Here is a 21,325-nt window from a genome sequence, read left to right on the forward strand (position 1 = left end):
TGGCGGATGGAGGCTCGAGGGCTGTATTCTTAAGAGAGCGCGATTTGGGCTTCTGGTCGAGGATGTTCTGTTAGTTCTTTTCTGTGGTCTACGTTTTATTATGAATTGATGTGTTGATGATTTATGATGCTTTCTATATTGTTTTTTATATCTTTATTTCCTTTGGTTAAGGCTGATGATAATTGGGATGATTTCACGAATAATCTTGCTACGGACTTGGTATGTCGATATCTTTATTGTATCAATAACGCCCCGAGTGGATCTGGATGCTGATGTTTCGACCAAAGGCTCCTCTAATCACCTTGTTCGGCGAACGACTTACGAAACAATTTCTCTCCGAGTCGATTAGCACACTCGATAATGTAATATTCGCTCTTTCGCCGCTAGGGGTATTGACCGCTGTCGTGTCGGTGATCAGAATCTGCGGAAGTTCTTCCCTTAGGGCATTCGTCGGACGAGCACAAGAAGGTCCAGCCGAAGCCGAGAGCGAACTTCTTCCTTGTGTTTCAGAATCCACTGCGGAGCTATTCAATGATGGCGGCATCACGCGAGTCTTTGGCCGGCCCAAAATTTTGGAGATAGTTGCTTGGGAGGATGTGGACCATAGGACTGGAGAGAAGGGGACAAAAATTGGCACTTTGAAAGATGCCCTAAAAGAAAAGGCTTGGTCTTGCAACGGCAAAGTCTCACCCAGCGAGCTTCCTGAACTGGACATTCCTAATCTGTCATTGAACAAGGGAATCAAAAGGAGAGATCAATTTTGGTTCCATTGTGCCGCAATACTTGGTGCTATACTGCAGCTCGGTCAGTATTCTCCTTTTTCAAGCCCGAGATAATACTGACAACAATCTCAAGGCACTATTCTGTACGCTACACTCACGGTGTTTGTGTTTCCCCAGCATTTCCAGAAAGACGACAAAGCTGTCGCCTCATACGCATTCCCACTCTATCTCATCGGGACGACCCTTCTGTTTCTCGGGATGTTTTTCTGCGCATTTATAATGGAGCGTTCCTCGAAGGAGTTCTATCTCAAGGCAGAAAAGCCAAGCAAGATATACTGGCTGCAGCCTGGTAATCAAGATGTAGGTGACCAGGTCTTCAATGCTTTCTTAGCTGTCAATGAAGGGCCCGACTCTTCAATGACCAAGAAGCTTCGTTACATTAAATCAGTCAGAGATCGAAGATTTGACAGGAAATATTTGGAGATTTACTCTACCCTCGCATCGACAATTATGGGATTCATATTCCAGTTCATCGGACTGAGAGGTCTTCATGCATCTGTCATCCTAGCTCAGTTGGGATCAACATTTTTGATGTCTATTATACGCACTTGCCTTCGCACGGAAAGAATGAAACCGGATGAAAATAAGATGAGAGATGATCGGGAGCTCACGTCTCACAAACAGCAAGAGATGGATTGTTTTGCATTTTATCTCGAGAAAGTAGAGACTTTTGATCTCGCCTTGAAGCCTGATCGGCCAGCAAATATGCCTTCACCAAGATTCATGCCTCATATTGGACCCCCTTTGGCCAAGCGCTTAATTCAAACCAGGACCCAGCTCGCGAGGCTCACGACTAGCTCAAAACAGGGTATGGGGGCTGATTGGGACGGGATGCCTATTTCCCAAATGGCACACAACCTCGCAGAGACAATCGAGTCGACAATGGATTTAGTGTCTAGTTGGGGGATTGAGCTCGGGAAGACCTTTGATTTCCGACTTAGCTTTAGGTGCAAGGAAGCCTCTCTAGGCTCTGTTACTCAAGCCCCTGGGACTTATTCAATCGGTCTTTTGCGATGCGGTGATGCTCTGAGGTGGAAATTGGATATGAGCGAGCTAGAAGCGATTCTAGGCTTGTGGACTTGGTCACTTTATAAATCAGATGAACACTGGCAAAACTCAACAATTTGCCGCCTCGTTGGATTGAGTGAAGACGAGGCAACCAGAGAAGAAACATTCCTCTATTTTCACAAATGGATCTTCAGGCAAACGGAAGTGAGACTAGTGCCATCTGCAGGGTATGATCATTCCTCGCGGCTCTTCGGGTTTGAGCCCAAGAACTTTGCCTATGATGGGAAAGTCCTCGCTGTCAGGACAGCGAATGAGCTCGAAGCCATGGTAGCCCAGGATATCTATATTCAATTCCTAAAGGAACTGTTTATCAACTTGCATGATATAGGCGGGGATGTTGATGTTATCACTGGGTTACAAAACTCGTTTCTAGCTTCGAGTACTAGCATCAATGATCTCACGCGTTGCTTTGAGAACAGCAAATTGGGCTCAAGAGAGGATGCATTGCTATGTATTGTTCCCGTTCTCAAACATCGACGCCTTTTACCAGACCTTGCGGCAGACTCAGCCAAGATCAGGGCGCGCAGGGAACAATTCATTGAGCAAGGTGATTGGAAAAGTGCCTTTGCCCTTCTCTGCTGGATATGCCAGCGGTCAGAAAGTTCAGAGTTTGAGCGATCAGTGTATGAACTAGGGTTCCTTTGCCGTAGGGCACTTTTGAGCACAAACAAAAACGTTCGCAAAGAAGGATTGGAGCAGACATGCGCTCTTCTCGCATCCGACATCAGATATGAATTTATTAAAGCCCATAAGAGCTTACCGACCTTGCATAGGCTTGTATCCCATGATCGTGGGGAATGGTGGAACTCGTTCTCGCGCCAGCTTGGGTGGGTTGCGTGGAACATTTCAGCCAATGTTCCAGGCATGGCATTCTGCCAACCCGCCTTGAAATTGCTCAATGTACCTGAGAATCTTCAGGGATCACACGATGAGAACCAAGATCCAGACACAATCCAAAAGGGTGTTCGGGCTGTGAAATATTGGCTCACGTTGTCTAAGCTCGATAACATTGAGCGCGAAGGATACGGCGAGGACGAAACTATAGGCTTTGAATGGATGATTAGGAATAACTTCGATGCTTTGTTGTATTTCAATTTGTTGCGATGGGTGGAGCTTGGGGAAGACCTTCCCGTCCTTGTGCGGACTGCGTACAGTCTTGCAGCAAGGGCTAGATCTGAACGAGCCGTTGATATACTTCACCGGCAGGGCGCAGACATTGACACACTAGATCCGAGCAATCGTTCAGCGTTGAGTGATCTGGTCTATACCCATGATCTTGAGGGAAGCCGACTGTTACTACAACATGGTGCGGACCCAAATGGGAACATGCAACAGTTGAAGATCGCTCCACTTGCAATCGCTGCTCATGAAGGCTTTGACGACCTTGTAGCATTGCTTCTACAGTATGGAGCGAACACTGAGATTGCAGACCATGTTGGTCACCATGCTCTCCATTGGGCAGCCAGAAATAATCATCTTGATACTGCCCGGGTGCTATTATCCCATGGCGCAGAGATTGATCCACTGGGACACGACAACTCAACACCGCTTCTAGCAGCTGCCATGAATCACCATGTTCAGATGGTGGAGTTACTCATTAAAGCAGGAGCGAATGTCAATGCTCGAGGTCAATCCGACAAAACTGCATTGATGCTATCCATGCATGCAAGTAATCCGATCCCGATTTTCCAGTTGCTCGTGGATCACGGAGCTAGGCTTGATTTACGTGATTATAATGGAATGACGGCTTTGGAACATGCCAAAGAATTTGGTTATCTTGAAGCACTGTCATTTTTATGTCAGGCATCAGAAGGGGGCAACAAAGAGCCCTCACCTTGAGTTCGGAGAAACTCTTAAATTGTACCAGAAAATTTAACCTTACTTTGACCTCTGTCGTGTCCATGTTGCAGTCTAAAACGTTTCCAAATTGAGTGGGCAAATGCCAATATATGAACACTGTGTACTCTGTATTCGGCATCGAGTTTACTAATGCAAAGTGTTGACAGCCCCTCATATTTGCCCAGCCCTGGGCAACCTTGGAATTTCCTTTCTTTGGGGTTTGATGGCATCAATATGGGATTCCAACGAATGAGCTTTGCCTGGCCAAAAAAAAGGATGCATAGGATACGCCTATCAACTTCCGCAGATGCAACCTCTTTTAGCGCCCGGTGGAGAAGATCACAGGTACTCGCACTGTGTGACTCGGGACTGATTGACCGTGAGCTGCAAGCCTCATCACACGCCTACTCTTTTGCTACAGTGGCCTGTCTAATAATAGTGCAAGCTCTTGGTGAGGGGAAGCTGCTCTTTAAAAGGAGAAGTCCCCGCGGAGCCCACTTTGATTCCATCTCATGCCTTATTACTCCGTGCTAGGCTATATGGATAGCCATTGATCTTCCCATTGACTTAAAATACTACGGGAAGAGCTGAGAAGTTTTTCGGATTACGATATTCTACCTACTGTGGGTTTGATCTTCAGTGTCTTCAATCTGCCCGCGAACACTTGGATGTTGACTTCAAAAGTACCTTTACAGGAAAAGAGGGACCATAAGTGTTTAGACACCAAAAGTGTACACCAAGATTACTCAATTAAGCAAAAATGTCTCAACACTATCCCCCACCACCCATGACAGGTCAGTGCTTTCGCAATTCACAGTAATCCGTATACTGATCAACTAAATAGCTCCGGCCCATATAACCTGTAATTGATTCCAATCATATTCTTGCTGTTCTAATACTGAAGATTTCAGCATTTGCACAATCCCAGAACCAAGCAGCTGCGGCTCCCTCCTACCATTATCCACCTCCCCCAGGACAACCGCCTCAAAATGGAGCATATGCCTCGGCCACTCCACCAACAGAGAGCCCGCAGCCCCATCGACACACATCTTCGGTCGGGGAACATGCAGCCCCTACCATTGGGGTATATGCAGCTCCCCCAAAGTCAGTGAGCCCGCCTCACGATTCAATTGCTCGCCAAAATCAAGCTGCCTTCGAGCAAAACAGTGTCATTGGAATGCAAAAAATGCCCGGAGGAGCCCCGGCATATGGGGAATTTAGTGGAGCAAAGGAAACCAACCAAGATGATACTGGGGTTTTCAACGGCGGAAGTTTCAGAATCAGCCATCGAGATACCAACTCTCTTTTGACGGTGCAACTGGCAATGGGTTGTCCTTTGACCATAAGACCTGGTAAGTTTACTCCCGCCATTTCTGAGACACGGATGTGTTTGGGTTGCTACCTTTGTTCGAATCATGTATTGAGGAGGAACTCAAATTGATTGATTTCCTAGGTGCAATGATTGCGATGTCTCCAACGCTCACATTGAGAGGAAACATCTCGTTTTCATTGAAGAAACTTATCATCGGAGGTAGTATGACCATGTCCCAGTATACCGGCCCCGGTGAGCTGCTGGTGGCGCCTTCAATGTTGGGAGATATCATGTGTATTCAAATGGAGGAACCAGATGAATGGAAAATCGGACGTGACGCCTTCCTGGGACATACCGCTGGTGTCGAGCATAAGTATCAGGCCCAAAGTTTATCCAAAGGTGTTTTCTCCGGGGAGGGATTCTTCATCTACAAGATAACAGGTGCTGGATTACTCTGGATCCAGAGCTTTGGTGCAATCATCCAGAAAGATGTGAGTCAATCGTAACCGGCGACTCATACGAGAAAGGCTTCATCTAACACACCTTCCCTACTCAGCTTCGCGAAGACGAGTCGTACTTCGTCGACAATGGCCATCTTGTAGCCTGGAACTGCAAATACAAGATGGAACGTGTGGCCTCTGGTGGTATCATCTCCGGCATTACGTCTGGTGAGGGTCTTGCGTGTAGGTTTACGGGGCCTGGAACTGTCTACCTACAGACCAGAAACCTGAATGCCTTCGCTGCTCAGATGAAGATGAGCACTGGAAGTGTTTAATTTTGATGAGCTCCACCAGATCAAAGCAGTTCTCGCGAGTTCCGATTTACGAAATTTATATCTCGAATTTTACTTTCATGATATACGAAGTTGCAAGCGAAATTGTCATCATATGTTCTTGTTGTATGCTTATTCGATGCATCGGGTATAGGCCCCATCGCGAGCAGGTCTTCATTTTATACCAATTTGCTATGTTACAGGCGGGTCCCTTGCTCATATCAGTACATTTATGTGAAACTTTTATGTATTCTTTGCAACGTTATCGTCCAAAATTCAAGTTATGTTTACATACTACATACTCGCGAGCCTGAGTTTATGTTGGAAGATCTTTCATCCACGATGTCTGCTCAACTAGGCTAAGGCACAGAGCCCACATCCATCTTGGCGGGACACATAGTCAGGTACTGGCTAATCCATTACATATGAACCGAAGGGCAGATCAGACCCGTAGGTACCGTAGGTATCAGTTGGCTGGAAGAGTTGAACCCAAGATAAAACACTCGTGAAGATGGCGGGCGATTCTCCCATAATCATAAATGTTCACCTAGATACAAAGACCATGCAGCCTCAAGAGCAAAGTATATAGTAGATAGTGATATCAGTCCATTTCATGCGAAACTACTTTTTATTCTTCAAATCGTTTCCTCATCTCAAGCACATCGGAGTAGAAAGAAAGGCAACAGTGCCTCGTTTCCACCCCGCAAAAGCTTTAGTAAGTGACACGCCATAAGGAAGAGATAAAAGCAAGCCCTTCCTTCGCAAATTGCCAGCACAGCTCCATGCGCTTAGCCCACACGCTTTCTGCGGCCGATCTGGGAACGGAAACCAGTCTTGATGGCGGCGACGGAACGGCGGGATCCACAGGAGTTGCAAGTAACGAAATAGAGACGGTTCTCTCCCTTGTTGAGCTCGGTGTCGGGGCTGCGGCACGTCTTGCATGTGACGTACTCAACAATATAACGACGCAGGACTGATTCGATACCCTTCTGTTGGAATCTTCCCTTGATGACCAGGCGACGGGAACCGTCGACACTGCCTGATGTACCGAGTTCGGCGAACAGGAATTGGGTGCAGTGTTCCTCGCTAGACGAGAAAGAAAGTTAGCAAGAAAATCTCAACGAAAGAATGGGAGAGGAGAATAACGAACCTTCGCTTCATGCGCTTGCAGATATCGGCGATGTTGGCGAAAATGGTACGACGGTTACCTTCACGCAAGCACTGGGGCGGGGGGGATCTTGTAGGACTTGGCGCCGCTGGACAGGAGGTCGGGGTGGTGGCTCTCGATGAGGGAGAAGAAGCGGGAGACGAGGAGCGAGTAGGGGATGGGTTGTGTGGCGTCGTGTGCCCAGATACCGGTGCCGGCCTCGAGGTCGCCCTCGGGCAGCTCCTCAGGCTGATCCTCGCCAGCCTCCTCAGCGAGACCAGCCTCAGCGAGCTTGGCGTCGAAGTCGTTAGGGTCAACCTTCTTGGTCTTCTTGCTGCTCTTCTTCTTCTTCAGCGCGGAGGGATCGAATTCGCCATCGGCGGCGGGGGCTTCGTCGTCATCGCCAGCTTCGGCGGACTTGGACTTCTTGGAGGACTTCTTCTTTTTTGAGAGACCCTTGAACATCTCGGTGACCTCGTCGACATCCTTCTCTGTATATTCAAGAGATCGTTAGTGGGGCTGAGGCAAAGGTGACCCGGGGACTGGGGCTGGGATCGGAGAGCTATTGCATACCGCCTGTGGGTTTCTCAGCCGGAGGGGCATCTGTGACTTGGCCATTGGTATCCATGATGACCGATCCTTCGCTGAATGCGACCGACTTGCGCTGCTTAGTTTCGATTTCCTGCGCGGAGCGGCAAAAAAAGATGTTAGTTAGGAGAAAAAAGAGAATGAGTAGAAGAGATCGTATATCCTGGCTTTTCAATAAGAAGTACCAGTGATAACCCCGGGCTCAACAATATGTGTTCTTGAATCACTGTGGTTGGCGGCCGAGGGGTCGATATTGTGCAGACTCAAAGAAATTGTGGGAGGGTCGGTAAAAAGACAAGGGTGTGACGTACAGCGTCAGCCATGTTTGTAGGCTTCAAAGGTGCTATTTACTCAACCACGCTTTGTTGGAGACGAGTTGAAGTTGTTGGGTATTGTAGTAGTTAGAGCAAGAGTGTAAGATGGCAAAATTGTCGCTGGAATCTGATATCGCCAGGCCTGAAGGTGATTTCTGTTATCGCGGTACGGGCACGTGACTCTCAACTGAGTCACATAATACACGTCACGTGCCCGATTTGTTACGGAGCTTGGCTGTTGTCCGTCGATCAACCTTGGAAGGCAAACAGTTGCTCTCTCATTGACGTATAACCGCAGTAGGCAGGCCGCTGCTTGATCAACATCGCTTCCCCTTACTTACTCACATCCCGCTCTTTGCAAAATCTCCATGATGTCTTTTCCCTCTCCAGACAGCTCGAATCCCTCATTCTCAATGTCCGCGTACATGGTCCCCTCCAGACAGAACTCATATTCCGAGTCCGACGACGAGCTCGCTTCCCTCCCTTCAGAATCTACAACCGACTCCGACCTTGATACCCTGTCTGAATATTCCTCTGATGCCGAGGCAGAATGGCAAGAAAGCATTGAACAACTGGAGCTGCTTCTGACCATGGTCCTGGTACCCTTCATTGGGAAATACCTGGGGCGACGATGCGCATATTGGAGTATGTCACACTAAGAAATTTCCTGATCCTACTATGTGAAAGGATCATTTGCTAATTGGTTGGCTTCCAGGTTGGACGCGATTCATGCAGTGGCAGTACCCGGTTGAGGTGGTGATGCGGAACCCTGCCGCATTCAAGGCAACGGGTGCGATCGAGGCGGCCGCGACTCTTTGATAGATCCTAGGTCCAACCGTTCCGTAAGCACTCGCTGCATGTCATTTTTCCAAGCGTGCCGTTGTCAACTGTATGACACCGACCTTTCAGCGTTCGAATCCTTATACAAGACCGACTCAACCTATTTTCGTGGACTCCGCAACATATCCACGACCCAAAAGCTACAAAATCGCTTCACAACAAATTCAAATTCCCAATAATCCTTGCGCTTGTTGTATCTGGCGTTGTATGGGGACCAGGAATCGAACTCAATCTTGTTTTCCCTGGCCTTCGATCTGCCGTGGTTTGCAATTGTTCTTCGTCCAACGACAGAACATGGATAGGTCAACTCCATAGCTTGAATAGAGACAAGCATTTGGATTTGATGCATATGATGATCTGTTCACTTTACCTATCCAAGACTGTTATATACCCAATGAATTTATCAACCCTCGTCAATATTGATAAGTCAGCGCAGCAGTATACTTTATAAATCATTATTGACCTGCGGGCTCTTTGAGGGCCGGGTTGTTGAGGGGCCCTGTTGAGATGAACTGCGTCAAGTCACTCTTGGACTGAATTAATCCAAATATTATAGGCTCTGGTCCTGATCATACAGATTTCAAGGGGAGCTTGCTCTCATGCATGCTATATCAGATTTCAAGATACTCACAATCTCTATTGGCAGCTGCATTCAAGCTAGTTACATAGGTATGTACATGAAACTGAAGATACTTTGTTTTGATATGATTGGTGATTGATGCAAATGTGATCAAGTCACTAACACTTCCCACTGTCCAATTTGAATAATCGTGCCCCCGACGAAGCTCAATAGAGTTTGTTCTGTCGCCAGAAATCAGATAATTCTGGAGGCTGACTCTGTCGCGCATTGATTACAGTCGAGGTACACGCTTGGGACTGGTCGTATCCAGTAGTCAGCCATGGCAAATGATTATTCTGATCAACACAATGATCATCTGAATGACTTGTGGGTAGTTCTTGTTGGCGAAAAGTCTCAGGTTGCCTTTCATCAATCCGTTCTTGTATGATATCTTGCGAAACCGTTGCCAAATGCCCCGGCTCTCCCGCCTCTACCTGCCGAGTAGGAAGATCGGAGGCTCGAAAACTAGTCGATTCTGGTGTATTCGGAAGATCAGCGCCATTCAGCTCGGGGGATTCAAGTAACTGCTGCAAATTTGATGCAACTTCTGCCGCAACCCCAGGGCGCACGATAGCGCAGTACGCAGCATCCAGCGTGCGATAGAACACATCATCATCATCGACTCGAGCCAGTTCATAAAACTCGATGTCGGACATATGCGGCTGTTCGACTTCTGGTAGGGTTGCAGGAAAAAGGACTTCATCCTCTGATGATTCTTGGGGCAAAGGCTCGCAGTGGTCTTCATTCAAGATGTATGTGAATGGATCTTGGCTTTCTGATCTCTTGGGAGCTTGGGGACTTGAACAACCTGGTTTATCAGAAACTTGACCTCGCCTGTTCTGCTGTTGCTCAGACACTGAAGGCTGTTGCGGTAGACTGTGATTCACACTGGAAGTTGTTTCACAGGCGATGTTCAGATCCTGGGATTGTTGGGATATTTCGCTTTGTACGGTACCGACATTATGGAGATCCAAATGGTCCGGTGGAATCTCTTCGAGAACCTCCTGTGCAGCGGCTTCGGCTTCGGCTCCCACTGCAGCTACCTGCCTCATGTTAGCTTTGGGTGAGCCTCGCTTTTTGTTGCCAGTCTCGTTAGACCATGATCTCTTTCTCTCCTCTAACAGCGCCCACAATTCAGCAAGACTCCAGTATTGTCTGGCCAATACTGTTCTTGTCATCTCAGAGCATAGCGCTTGAGGATATACTCCAACATGCAGCAGGCTCAGCAGGTATTGTTCGAGGGCATGGCTTTGTTCCCTGTTGTCCACTTCAGTTTCAGTCCAAGTGTATGGAACAGATGATGATTGTTTTGATGTTTTCCTTCTTTTATTGGGGAACTTGGGGGAATTGCCCTGAGCGTGGCTAGAAACTGGGGAAACTTCGCTTGCGGGGGCCTCCTCAAATGGCAACAGCGGTGGGACTGGGGAGTCAAGTTGGCTTTCCACGTCAAGTGACTTGCTGTTTGACGGAGGAATTTTGAGCTCGGGGTCATGCACAGGAATATCGAACTGTTGCTCTTGTGGACAGTACTCTGTCTCGTGCTGTCCATCCAGAGTGTCTACGGCGGTCGACGGTGGATATGTGCTGAGATTATTCTTCCTGGACAGAAATTTCATCTCAGAAAATGCAAGGTCGGATTCCACAGAATACTTGTGAGGTTTGACGAACGGTGTGGGTTTTGCAAGAGCGGTTGACGGGGTGTTTCCGGGGTGACTGGTTGTAGAAGAGGACCGTCCTTTGCTGAATATGCCCAGATTCGTATTGTTGCGCAGCTGTTTGGCATCAGTGATGTGCACTGGGACATTGTAGAACCCTACTTACTGTCAACCTATTTCCTGTGACATTGATGGCATGGAAGTCATCGTTCATGGTGTGTCTTCTGCCACGGGGTTTCTTGGCTCTTCCTTTGCGATGTGTCTCCCCAGCTGATGATGGGCCTTTGTATTCGTATCGGTCCTCCCGAGTCTTGTGTCTGGGCCTTAGTTCGTAACTCTGTCGAGATACCTTGTGACCTTTGCTTCCTGGTATGGTCCCATAAGTGGATGATCCTTCAGCGTGCTCGAGGTGACCTGAATTTCTTTTCCTGCTGGCTGAGTTTTCATTGCCATGGACACTTTCAGATATCTCAAGTGGGATGCAAGTTCGTGATATGTTCGTTGCGAGAGTTGTATCCTTTGCTTGTCCCTGGCTCTCAGCTAAAGCTCTGTTAGCCCGAAAGCTTCATAGTTCTGGCGGCACAACATGCCTCCATCTTGATGGCCACCTTCATGGTCCTCCACAGTGGAAAGCCACCGATAAATTGGACTATTGTTCTCCATCAAGAAAGTTCTAAGAAGTACGAGACTGGGGTTAATGCAGAAATGAAGACTTTGAGGGCAACCGGACAGAGTAAAAGGAACCTGAAAGCACACAACTTCAGTCACCGCCAAAGAAAGCGCGACCAGCTCAACGTCGTCCCGCTCATCCTATCCTTTCGTTCTTTCTTCGTCTCTCCATAAACTCCTAGTGTTTGCTTCTCTAATTCCTCCTTTGATGCATTCTCTCTCAAAGGACTTGCATGGGAAATGATTCGGTCATCTAGAAGTTGCTTTTGCTCAAGAGGCTTCAATTGTCGAAGAATCCCCTGGCTTTCCAAGAGCGAAATTCCCATTGTATAGACGCAATCCTTGTGCCGATCGTCGCCATTTGGACCTTTCCCGGCATACAGAGTACACGGTCCACGGGGCAAGCCGCATGTGGGCCCACGGAGCACTGCCTATCTGCCCGGATACATGCACGCGCAAAACCACTTTTGAGACTGATGGCCAGAACCGAGAGAATAGACCCATTGTGGTAATCCAGTGCAGATCAGTCTACTCCGTCCTCCGTACATAGCTAAGCCATCATCTTCCAGCAGTCAATTCCCGAACGAAGGAGAAAAATCCACAACGCATAAACATGCATACCACCAATCACGGATAGACCTGCGAGGTACGGGTCACTAAAATTCCACAGTCCATGCGATACCCCACTTAAGATGGCGTTTCAAGAATGGACTTACTATATTCACGGGATAAAAAGTACTCAGCTCTCTGTGCTCCGGACGCCGTACAAGGATTCGCAATACAATCCAGGTGCTATTACAGGTGCTATTACAGCCCTATACAATCCAACTAAGTGAGGGGCAAGCAAAGGTACATCTGTTCTTTGTCTCTGAAAGCCCAACGAGACCCGCAATACCATCAGCTCAAAGTCTAGCCTGGACCTGATTTGGTGTCTCTCTGCATCATTTCTCACCCCACTTCGGATTACACTCTTGCGTCTGAGCCCGGACCTTTCTCACTCTGGTCAAGCTCCCAAAGATGCAGTAAGCATTATATTGCGCGGACTTGCCGTTTCCGACCAGTGGAAAAATTCCTTATGTGGGAGCCCTAAGATTGTTACACGGGACTGGCTGACTCGCCTCTTAACCACTAGGATCTCCCTGTTATTTCGCAACCCAGACGGGTTCTGATTTTTATCCTTTCCTTCTTCTCGACCTTCCCTCCTCATCTTCTAGTCAGATCACAGCTCAAGTATTCTCTTTTTCCCAGCTTCCCTTTTTTTAAGATATTTGACATGTCTAAGCTCTTTGTTCAGTGTGTATTTTCTATCTGAGAACAAATCATGCTAGCCAGTCTAACCGTTGCTGCGATGGAATTTTAGCGGCCTTTCTTGGCATACTAGCGATGACACCTTGCGCGAAGGTTTCCAGCAATTCGGAGAGATCCAGGAAGCCGTCAGTCTGCCTTGATTATATAGTATACACCATGTTTGTTGGGCTTGTACTAACTCTCCTAACTATAGATTGTCGTGAAGGACCGTGCGACTTTACGCAGCCGTGGCTTCGGCTTTGTCCGCTTTGCTACTGACGCGGAGGCGGATGCTGCTTTGAACGCCATGAACAACCAAGAGTAATCATTCAACCTCACATTAATCTTCAAGAGAAATCTCATCCGTTGTTCAGATTTGACGGACGGGTCATCCGTGTTGATAAGGCATTTGACCGCCCCCAACGCTCCGAAGGTGGCTTCCAGGGCCGTGGTGGATACAATTCCCAGCCCCAATCTACTTATCAGGGTGGTGCGGGTGGTAACTATGCTGGATACAACAATGGCGGTTACAATAACGGAGCTCCCGGTGGATACAGCGGGGGCGGCTACAACCGTGGGTACAACAACTTCGCCCCTAACGGTCCCGCTGGCTACGGCGCAGGTCCCGGCGGTTATGGTTGGTTTCTTGCTCCGATATTTGTTGTTGTTTAACTAATTATATATACAGGTGGTGGCCCTAACACCGGCTATGGCGGTGGCGGAGGTGAGTGATCGTGATATATTGATAGCGATATTAACTGACGTCCCAAGGCTGGCGCGGTAACAACCACGAGCAGGCACCTCAAGACGGTCAACATTAAATGATTGAGCGTCTCTGCAGTTCCTCCTTATGTGTCTTTCTTCTTCGGCAATTCCTTCTAAAAGAAGTGACGATCTACAATGACTGGAATATGGTGGAAGATGAGTTGCGAACAGCGTGTGCTACCCTCGTATTGAATATTGTAACGGGGCATTTGTTATTTTTCTTTGCGCTTGACTTGCTTGGAATGGAATATGGGTTGTTGGCTCGATGTTGTATTGGATGCAGATTGCCCTTGAACCTTTGAGGCCTCTCTCTCTAGTGGAATGTCCCATATGGTTTCATTTCTGCAATATTTGTTTGCGTTTCACAGCATGTTGTTCCTATTACGAAGCATACACAACAAGTCAGTGGTTTGATGGGTATTTAAGCATAATCTGAATATATATCCGGTAAGGGTTACGAGTGATCAACTGTACTACCACCGCCATGAGGCTTTCTCGGAAGGGACATCAGACATCGCCTACCACTTTTACCCAATGTTCTATTGTTTTCGGGACTCTTATACTCATGCGAAATACAAGTTTTACTGGGTATTCTTGCTTTGTAGAAGAGTCGCGCCCGAGCTAAGAACAGGAATTGTCCACAGCGAGAGATACAGTCTCTATATTAAGGTTGGACGAAACCAGTTACACTAGGCCCCATGCATAGCGTGAAACATTGGAATTTACCTTGCTAAAAGCATATCTAGACCACAAGAAATGTGATAAGCAGTTTATGTAGGTTCATTGTAGTGGCTCGATTCATCACCCATAGAGGACATTGATAGTCTTGCCGGGTATCTGGCGGGAATGAAACATACACCATCGATCGCTTCTTTCGCTATCTATATATTCTACTAGGCAAGTATGTAAGCTACACTATGTGTTAAAAGAAAACATCAAAGCCATCAACTCACACACCTCATTCAATCGTTACACGGCCCTTCTCACGATCAGACTCTTCAGCCGAACCCTCCAAAGACCTAGTAACCTTAATTTCAGCCTCCTCTTCCTCGGCTTCTGCAAGTCCCTCGGCCTCAATAGCCTTAACCCTTTTAACCAAATCGGTAACATGAACATCCGCGGTCCCAAGCCCAAGACCTTCAAGAGCCTTCTCAAGCAAGAACAGATACTCAGAGCCCTTACCACTCAGTCCATGTCCAGCGCTAATAACCTGAGCCACATGCTGCGGCTCGCGGTGAGCGGCGTCACGCAGGAATTGTGGGTTAGTCGGCTGGCCGATATAGACCATGCAGATGATTGGAGAAGATCCAGCTCCGTCGACATCCACTGTCGGGTGGAATGGCGTGTAGTGCGCGCTATACCCGTCAATCTCCCGCTCATCGAGGTAGTCGTGCACTTCTTCCGCATGCGATGCTGGGATGTGGTACGCTGCGCCCCAGACTTTGCCTGCGGATGATAGCTCGGACTCTAGGTGGGCGAGCTAAGAGGGCATGTTAATATGGCGACATAGACAGATGCTGATAGGGAACATACTGGGTCGTCCAGGGTCTCCCAGAAGGTTCGCTCAATTACGGTGACCACTCGGCCTGGTTGCTCGGGTGTGCCACGGTGATCGGTACTTGGGGGATAAGTTAGTGATTTGCGTTTTTCATTAGGTTTGAATGGCAATTTCTGTATGTTTAATACAGTCAACGACATACCTAGCCTAGAATTCATGTAATAACCACGATATTAGTCGGATTGTTCCCTAGGTGGGCATACATAAAGTTGTGCGCTCAAGTCAAGGTTTAACGCACCTGCCAGAAACGTCGCACATAGCCACTGATATAGCCCGGTACGCGCTGGTCTAAACGATATGGTTAGTCGATTGATTCTTGATCAGGAGCAACCAATACAAGGCTTGATTCCAGCGCTGCCATTGAGCACTCGCGTACCATAATGTGGAGGCGGCTTCCATATCAAACTCCTACAAATATATCAGTATCTAAAACCCGACGACTCAGTGGCACAATTTGAGAACGACGATTTAACTCACCCATAACCAAATACCCAGAGATCACCCTTGGGGAAATGATTCTTCCACGTCCGACCGTCCGGATGGACCTGATGTCCTTGCGCAATGGCAGCCATACTAAATATGCCAATGCTAAATGAGCCCCAATGAGTTTATTGGCTGCGCTTTTCAACCGGGGAAGGAACGGATTAATAATGCGCTCCGATTCCACCGAGGTCCGGCTCCAAGACTGATATGCAAGGAGATTGGCAAGTCAACTTTAGTGCTTTGACAAAATTGGGATGCTGTTAGATATAAATTTGATTTTAATTGTACGGGCATTCTAAATGCACCTTATACGTACCAGATTTTCCCGGGTGTATAAGGCTTCCTTATTTGATCTGCCGCCGCTTTTATGAGTGCTCAGGTTTAGGCTCACATCGGTAGATGTCAGCACGGACTCTCAGATGCTTCAGTCACGTGCAGAAGGATCGATGGTTGGTGCGTAATGAACGTTCATTGGATGCTCTTTAATCACTCATTGTCCAATCAGTGAATAACACCGATGCACTCAGCCCACTGCAGTCTATACCGAGAAGAGATTAGTCCTTACAGGGTTGTGTAGACTATGATAGCAGCTATGATGGTTCGTTGATAATATTGCTAGTGCCACTCAATTTTTGAAGCTCTCTATCTTATTAAAAAGATAATTTAGGGCAAATTGGTGCGGAAAGAACGAAAACCCCTATTCGTTTTGTATATTACTTTTTTCTTTCTTCTAATGTAGAGCGGCTCGAGCTGAAACACGATATTATACAATATGAAACTCTATACTGGCAAATCAAGTTAATTCCCGCTACCTTATTCCCAGCTCTCTCATGGTAGATTAGTAGGTAGACTAGAAGTGGACTAAATTTCGTAGGTAAGAGATACATAGTGTAAATTAAAAGGATGTGGCGGTGCATGTTAAAAAAACTAAGGATTCTCTAACGAAAGTAGTCAATGCCGTTTCAGAAACACTTCGAAATAGCATTTCTTGTGTATTGGACACGATGTCAGACTTTTTGTACCTATCAAGGTTATATGCTGACCTTGTTAAGTGAAGGCGTGTATAGTACTCAGAACTAAAATTCCTATAGGAAGTATTCCACATGAGAACCAAACCTCTACAAATTTACTCTTTATATACATCACTGACGGTTTCCATGACCGGTGCAGTTTCAGCTTCAGTGAGACTGAAAGTCCCAACATGGTTGTTGCCAAAATCATTCTTCAGAAGTATCTGAGTTTCCCTCGCTGGACCGACGATAACCTCGCATTTTCCGAGCTTTCCATGGACGCGCCCGTGTCTACCAATGATACAGAGGTTCATTCGTAGTAATTTAGATGCCTGCCTTGACAGTCGCACCTGTCTACTATTTCCATAAAGGCAGCCAACTACAGTGGAGATTTACCAAGATCAACTAAGGCCGCAAGCCTGCCTAACATCTCAGGGCTCTTGCTTCCAGTATTTCATGTTCCCTGGCAGACGAAAACGTGGGGTCAACTTCCTTGACTTCTCACGCCTAAACAGAAATATTTCCTTCTCGTTCATCTTGGCATCTGTGGATGACCTGCACTATCACACCTCGTTGGCCTAGGGGGCAGACAGTGCTCAAATCATCATTCTACAACTTGAGTGAATAAATCACCAAGATAGAGCCTGTGTATACCTAAGTAGTCACATGTACCCGTGGACTCCAGGGCTACCTATAGGTAGGTACTTCATACATTCGATGTTCCCTAATCATCCTTATCGCTATCGCTATCGGTTTATCGCTTATCGGCCCCAGTGTTATCGGCCACTTTTTCTTCCGCAAACAATCATCAGACGCGTCTTGGGACGCTTGGTATTTTGTTTACTTGAATTTATTTTTTTTGAAGCTCTTGAATCAGGACTTTCACCATGGCCGGTCTTCTCCGCCTCCTCAAGATGCAGTATACTCCTCCTGTGGATCCCAAAAGTGTGTCCTTCGCTGGCAAGATCGTCATTTTGACAGGTGCCACCTCTGGTCTTGGCTTCGAAGCTGCCATCAAAATGCTGAATCTTGGTGTCGAGTCTCTAATCATCGGATCTCGGAGCCTAGAAAAAGGCAATCAGGCCAAGGCTGACCTCGAAAAGGCCACTAACCGACGAAACGTGGTCAAAGTGTGGCAGCTCGAGATGAGCAGCTTCCAGAGCGTCAAAGGATTTGCTGAACGTGTCAATCGCGAGCTTGACCGGGTCGACATCGCTTTACTTAATGCTGGTCTTTGGAATCGAGATTACTATCAATCCCCAGAGGGCTGGGAAGAGAGTCTACAAGTTAACACACTATCAACCTCGATGCTGGCCTTACTTCTACTTCCCAAGCTGAAGAAAAGCTCATATGCCGAAAATCCTGCCCACCTCACCGTTGTTTCAAGCCAACAATTCGTTCGCGTTAAAGCTGAAAGCGTCCGGACCGATGACTCGCTTCTCGCCCACGTGAATGACCCGGCCAACTTCAAGGGTCCCAAGCAATACGGCATTTCAAAGCTTCTGCTTGAATTTATGATCAAGAATATTGCCAATATGGTGCGCGACGACGACGGGACTCATACACTCATTGTTAATACCGTCAGTCCCGGGCTGTGCGTTTCGGCTTTGGGTCGCCAGTACACTCATTGGTGGGAGAAATGCTTCGTTTGGGTTATGCACAGATTGTTTGCGCGGACTACAGAGCAGGGAAGCCGCTCGCTGGTTAGCGCGACAATACAGGGGGTTGAATCGCAGGGAAAATGCTGGCGCAGTGAGGGATATCTTGAGTAAGACAATCTTCCACCATATTTCAGTGTCACCATTGCTAATCCTTTTACAGTGAGTCAGCTGCATTGACTACTGGTCCAGAGAGTGAAGAGCTCCAGGCAAAGGCATGGGAGGAGATTATTGCCGTGCTAGGAAAAGAAGCGCCGGAGGTGTCCCTCATCTCTCGTGGCTTATACCAAGGCGTTTAGTTGTTACGATTCCGACGAGTCAACAAGTCTCGCCAAAAAAGTGGTTTGTAAGTGCGCCTAGCGTATCTTTGCAGAATATCATGCGTTCTTGCCTCTTTGAGATACCCCTGTCAATACCAATGTGTCATTTCTGAAATCCTTGACTTTTACTTTTGATTTTTACAATACACAACACATATTGCACCCTCACAGTCGTTGTCAGATGTAGGTAGTAATGGCCCACTCACTCCAAACTCATGATGTGTATAATGTAGATAGCCTTCCCCGATGGTTATACGATTACCGTGAGGTCCGGATTACACATGTAATCAGTATGATCTTGGGCAAAGCGGTCTCTTGATCCTCGTACGCGGAGTAAAATTCGACAAGAAATTGGGTAACTTGGATACCGAATGACAGCACAGAGATCGGATCAGCATGAAGGAGAGCCTTTAAACTTGAATAGATACAGCAATTGAAGGTTTGTAGTTGTTCAGTGAAGGCAGCAAAGTGGTAGTAATGGAGCGGGCGCCCAACGAGAGTTGGGCACGGGTTTAGCGCAAGATGTTAGCGCAGTATAAGCCCCCTAAGCTATTAAACAGGAACCTTGGTTTTTGCTGTGGCCTAGCGGTAATCTATTGTATTTGCACTTTGACACAAGACTGTAGCCTCCACTTACTACATATTCTCTATGGCTCTTTCGCCTCAAACTACTCCATAGGGGGTCATCGATACCTTAAGGGGCAGAATCCACTTGAACGTATTCGTATTAATTCCACGCTAGAACTGGAGCATGAGTAGGCGCTAATTCGTTTTATTAATAGCTTGAATATAGGTATCCTAGAAGTAGTGGTGATACTATCCCTAGAGATATCGATAGGTATACCCATAGATAGATAGATATATGTATGTATACAAGTTGAACATTCCTACTCCCTTTTTTTGCGTTCTAAAGGGCGTCAACTATACCAAGTCACACACATCGTCATCCCCCCGACTTTATCACTTGGCGCGCTAAAAATCGATACCCCACGGCTCCGCTTTGAATCTGCCTCTCCTTTTATTCTGCTTATATCTTGCTCTTTACCAGAGTCCGTGTCGCATTTTTCTCGATTGCGTCTCCAGGACTTCAACCATGGCTTACAACAAATCCTACAATCCCGATGCGCTGCCAGCGTAAGTGCATAGTCAATCTAGAAGGATACACACTAACATGGGAAATACAGTCACGCCGAGCCAGAACAGGTACAACATCCACCACACGACTCATCTTTCTTCTCGTCTTCATTTCGTTAACAGAGTCAATTAGGTCGCGCAGATGTTAGGCAACATGAATGTATCAGGCCAAAGCCACACGCCAAGCCACACCTCGAGCCTCAATCAAAAACCGCTTCCTTCTCGCCCACCACCGCAAACAACGCACAGCGGTGTTCCTCCCCGTGTTCCTGTATCCAGCGCTCCCCCGCAACACGCATACGTCGCAGCACCGCCACGTCTCGACCCCCAACCCCATCACTCCCACTCCTACAGCGGCCGTCCCGCTCCAGCAAACGCGCCTCCACCAAGCCAACTCCCCAGCCAGTCTCAGTCTCGTCCTCACCCCCTGCACCCTTCCCCGCCACCCCAGAACTATGGGTTTGGCCCCCCCGCCAGTGCAGCCGCAGCGCAGCCGACCCCCGTCCTCATCGCGCCCTCCCCAATCCCCCGTCCCACCACCATTGACAGCACCCAGCAATGACCCGCAACAACTCTTTCCCCTTTTCCGCGCCGCGAACGCCTCCAACTCCGGCACCCTCACGGAAGGGGAGCTCGGCAGTGCGCTCGTGAACGGCGACTATACATCCTTCCACCCGCGGACGGTCAGGCTCATGATTCGGATGTTTGACCGTGACGGCAGCGGGACAATCAACTTCGATGAGTTTGTTTCGTTGTGGCGGTATCTAGCTGCGTGGAGAGAGCTGTTTGATCGCTTTGACGAGGACCGTAGTGGACGTGTCAGTCAGCCGGAGTTTGAGAAGGCGCTTGTCGCGTTCGGATACCGTCTTAGTGGGAAGTTCATTTCTGTGATCTTTGGCGTTTTCGAAGGCAAGGGCAAGCAGATGAGCAATGCGCCTAAGGATCCTAGGTCTCCTGGTATGAGCTTTGATCTTTTTGTCCAGGCTTGTATTAGTCTGAAGCGCATGACCGATGTCTTTAAGCGGTATGATGAGGATCGGGATGGGTACATTACTCTGAGCTTTGAAGAGGCTTTGACTGGTAAGACTTTTTTTTGTTGTGTGATCGTAGGAATTCGTTGGCTAACTGGACTTTGTCTTACAGAGATTCTTCTATTGCAGGAGTAAATTATCCTGCTACATTACCATACGTATTATTCCGCTCCATTTTCTTCCTGTTACGATGTTCTATCCACGCTCTTGCTATCTTCATTATACCCCCAATCCCCCATTTGCTTTTGTCATAGAATTGCCAGGGATCAACACTGGTCATCGCATGTTCATCGAGGAGTTTTTTGAGTCAGGAATATGCTTGGGATATGAATGCATTGGAATTCCCAAAGTATTGGCCATCTTCAAGACATACACTGTCGAAGTAAAGTATTGTGGACAAGAAGCAAGCCATAGTAAACTTTACATGGTCAGAGATATTCTTATACTATAGCAGAATCAATGGTTGCATTAAGT

At 47.6% G+C, this 21,325-nt stretch overlaps 10 protein-coding genes across 10 annotated transcripts; 6 read left to right on the forward strand and 4 right to left on the reverse strand.

Annotated features, from left to right (window-relative positions):
- Nucleotides 1-126: 126 nt before the first annotated feature.
- On the forward strand, nucleotides 127-3,689 carry N7500_009962 (ankyrin repeat domain-containing protein; the record flags this gene model as incomplete). The annotated part of the gene is made up of 3 exons (XM_056681100.1): nucleotides 127-219; nucleotides 288-804; nucleotides 856-3,689. The coding sequence occupies 3 exons, from the start codon at nucleotides 127-129 to the stop codon at nucleotides 3,687-3,689; spliced, it is 3,444 nt and encodes a 1,147-aa protein (XP_056528482.1).
- A 760-nt stretch (nucleotides 3,690-4,449) lies between these two features.
- N7500_009963 (AIM24 family protein) lies at nucleotides 4,450-5,776 on the forward strand (the record flags this gene model as incomplete). Its single annotated transcript, XM_056681101.1, has 5 exons — nucleotides 4,450-4,483; nucleotides 4,534-4,551; nucleotides 4,601-5,041; nucleotides 5,143-5,492; nucleotides 5,558-5,776. The coding sequence occupies 5 exons, from the start codon at nucleotides 4,450-4,452 to the stop codon at nucleotides 5,774-5,776; spliced, it is 1,062 nt and encodes a 353-aa protein (XP_056528483.1).
- Nucleotides 5,777-6,561: 785 nt separating this feature from the next.
- N7500_009964 (eukaryotic translation initiation factor eIF-2-beta/eIF-5 family protein) lies at nucleotides 6,562-6,934 on the reverse strand (the record flags this gene model as incomplete). The annotated part of the gene is made up of 2 exons (XM_056681102.1): nucleotides 6,562-6,859; nucleotides 6,924-6,934. 2 exons carry the CDS (start codon nucleotides 6,932-6,934, stop codon nucleotides 6,562-6,564), a joined length of 309 nt encoding a protein of 102 aa, XP_056528484.1.
- Nucleotides 6,935-6,983: 49 nt separating this feature from the next.
- On the reverse strand, nucleotides 6,984-7,831 carry N7500_009965 (Translation initiation factor IF2/IF5 zinc-binding; the record flags this gene model as incomplete). The annotated part of the gene is made up of 3 exons (XM_056681103.1): nucleotides 6,984-7,411; nucleotides 7,494-7,602; nucleotides 7,820-7,831. The coding sequence occupies 3 exons, from the start codon at nucleotides 7,829-7,831 to the stop codon at nucleotides 6,984-6,986; spliced, it is 549 nt and encodes a 182-aa protein (XP_056528485.1).
- A 362-nt stretch (nucleotides 7,832-8,193) lies between these two features.
- N7500_009966 (uncharacterized protein) lies at nucleotides 8,194-8,641 on the forward strand (the record flags this gene model as incomplete). The annotated part of the gene is made up of 2 exons (XM_056681104.1): nucleotides 8,194-8,467; nucleotides 8,538-8,641. 2 exons carry the CDS (start codon nucleotides 8,194-8,196, stop codon nucleotides 8,639-8,641), a joined length of 378 nt encoding a protein of 125 aa, XP_056528486.1.
- Nucleotides 8,642-9,448: 807 nt separating this feature from the next.
- N7500_009967 (uncharacterized protein) lies at nucleotides 9,449-11,599 on the reverse strand (the record flags this gene model as incomplete). The annotated part of the gene is made up of 3 exons (XM_056681105.1): nucleotides 9,449-11,053; nucleotides 11,103-11,476; nucleotides 11,545-11,599. The coding sequence occupies 3 exons, from the start codon at nucleotides 11,597-11,599 to the stop codon at nucleotides 9,449-9,451; spliced, it is 2,034 nt and encodes a 677-aa protein (XP_056528487.1).
- Nucleotides 11,600-12,878: 1,279 nt separating this feature from the next.
- Nucleotides 12,879-13,624, forward strand: N7500_009968 (RNA recognition motif domain-containing protein; the record flags this gene model as incomplete). Its single annotated transcript, XM_056681106.1, has 5 exons — nucleotides 12,879-12,898; nucleotides 12,966-13,038; nucleotides 13,107-13,213; nucleotides 13,267-13,529; nucleotides 13,581-13,624. 5 exons carry the CDS (start codon nucleotides 12,879-12,881, stop codon nucleotides 13,622-13,624), a joined length of 507 nt encoding a protein of 168 aa, XP_056528488.1.
- Nucleotides 13,625-14,615: 991 nt separating this feature from the next.
- Nucleotides 14,616-15,787, reverse strand: N7500_009969 (gamma-glutamylcyclotransferase; the record flags this gene model as incomplete). The annotated part of the gene is made up of 6 exons (XM_056681107.1): nucleotides 14,616-15,137; nucleotides 15,191-15,275; nucleotides 15,358-15,362; nucleotides 15,454-15,503; nucleotides 15,592-15,623; nucleotides 15,693-15,787. The coding sequence occupies 6 exons, from the start codon at nucleotides 15,785-15,787 to the stop codon at nucleotides 14,616-14,618; spliced, it is 789 nt and encodes a 262-aa protein (XP_056528489.1).
- A 1,808-nt stretch (nucleotides 15,788-17,595) lies between these two features.
- N7500_009970 (putative short-chain dehydrogenase/reductase family protein) lies at nucleotides 17,596-18,665 on the forward strand (the record flags this gene model as incomplete). Its single annotated transcript, XM_056681108.1, has 2 exons — nucleotides 17,596-18,476; nucleotides 18,530-18,665. The coding sequence occupies 2 exons, from the start codon at nucleotides 17,596-17,598 to the stop codon at nucleotides 18,663-18,665; spliced, it is 1,017 nt and encodes a 338-aa protein (XP_056528490.1).
- A 1,114-nt stretch (nucleotides 18,666-19,779) lies between these two features.
- Nucleotides 19,780-20,986, forward strand: N7500_009971 (EF-hand domain-containing protein; the record flags this gene model as incomplete). Its single annotated transcript, XM_056681109.1, has 4 exons — nucleotides 19,780-19,820; nucleotides 19,871-19,889; nucleotides 19,988-20,900; nucleotides 20,964-20,986. The coding sequence occupies 4 exons, from the start codon at nucleotides 19,780-19,782 to the stop codon at nucleotides 20,984-20,986; spliced, it is 996 nt and encodes a 331-aa protein (XP_056528491.1).
- Between the last annotated feature and the right edge of the window lie 339 nt (nucleotides 20,987-21,325).

This window comes from Penicillium coprophilum (assembly GCF_028826855.1).
Source record: "Penicillium coprophilum strain IBT 35676 chromosome Unknown utg000006l_segment0_segment0, whole genome shotgun sequence".
Lineage (NCBI taxonomy): Eukaryota > Fungi > Ascomycota > Eurotiomycetes > Eurotiales > Aspergillaceae > Penicillium > Penicillium coprophilum.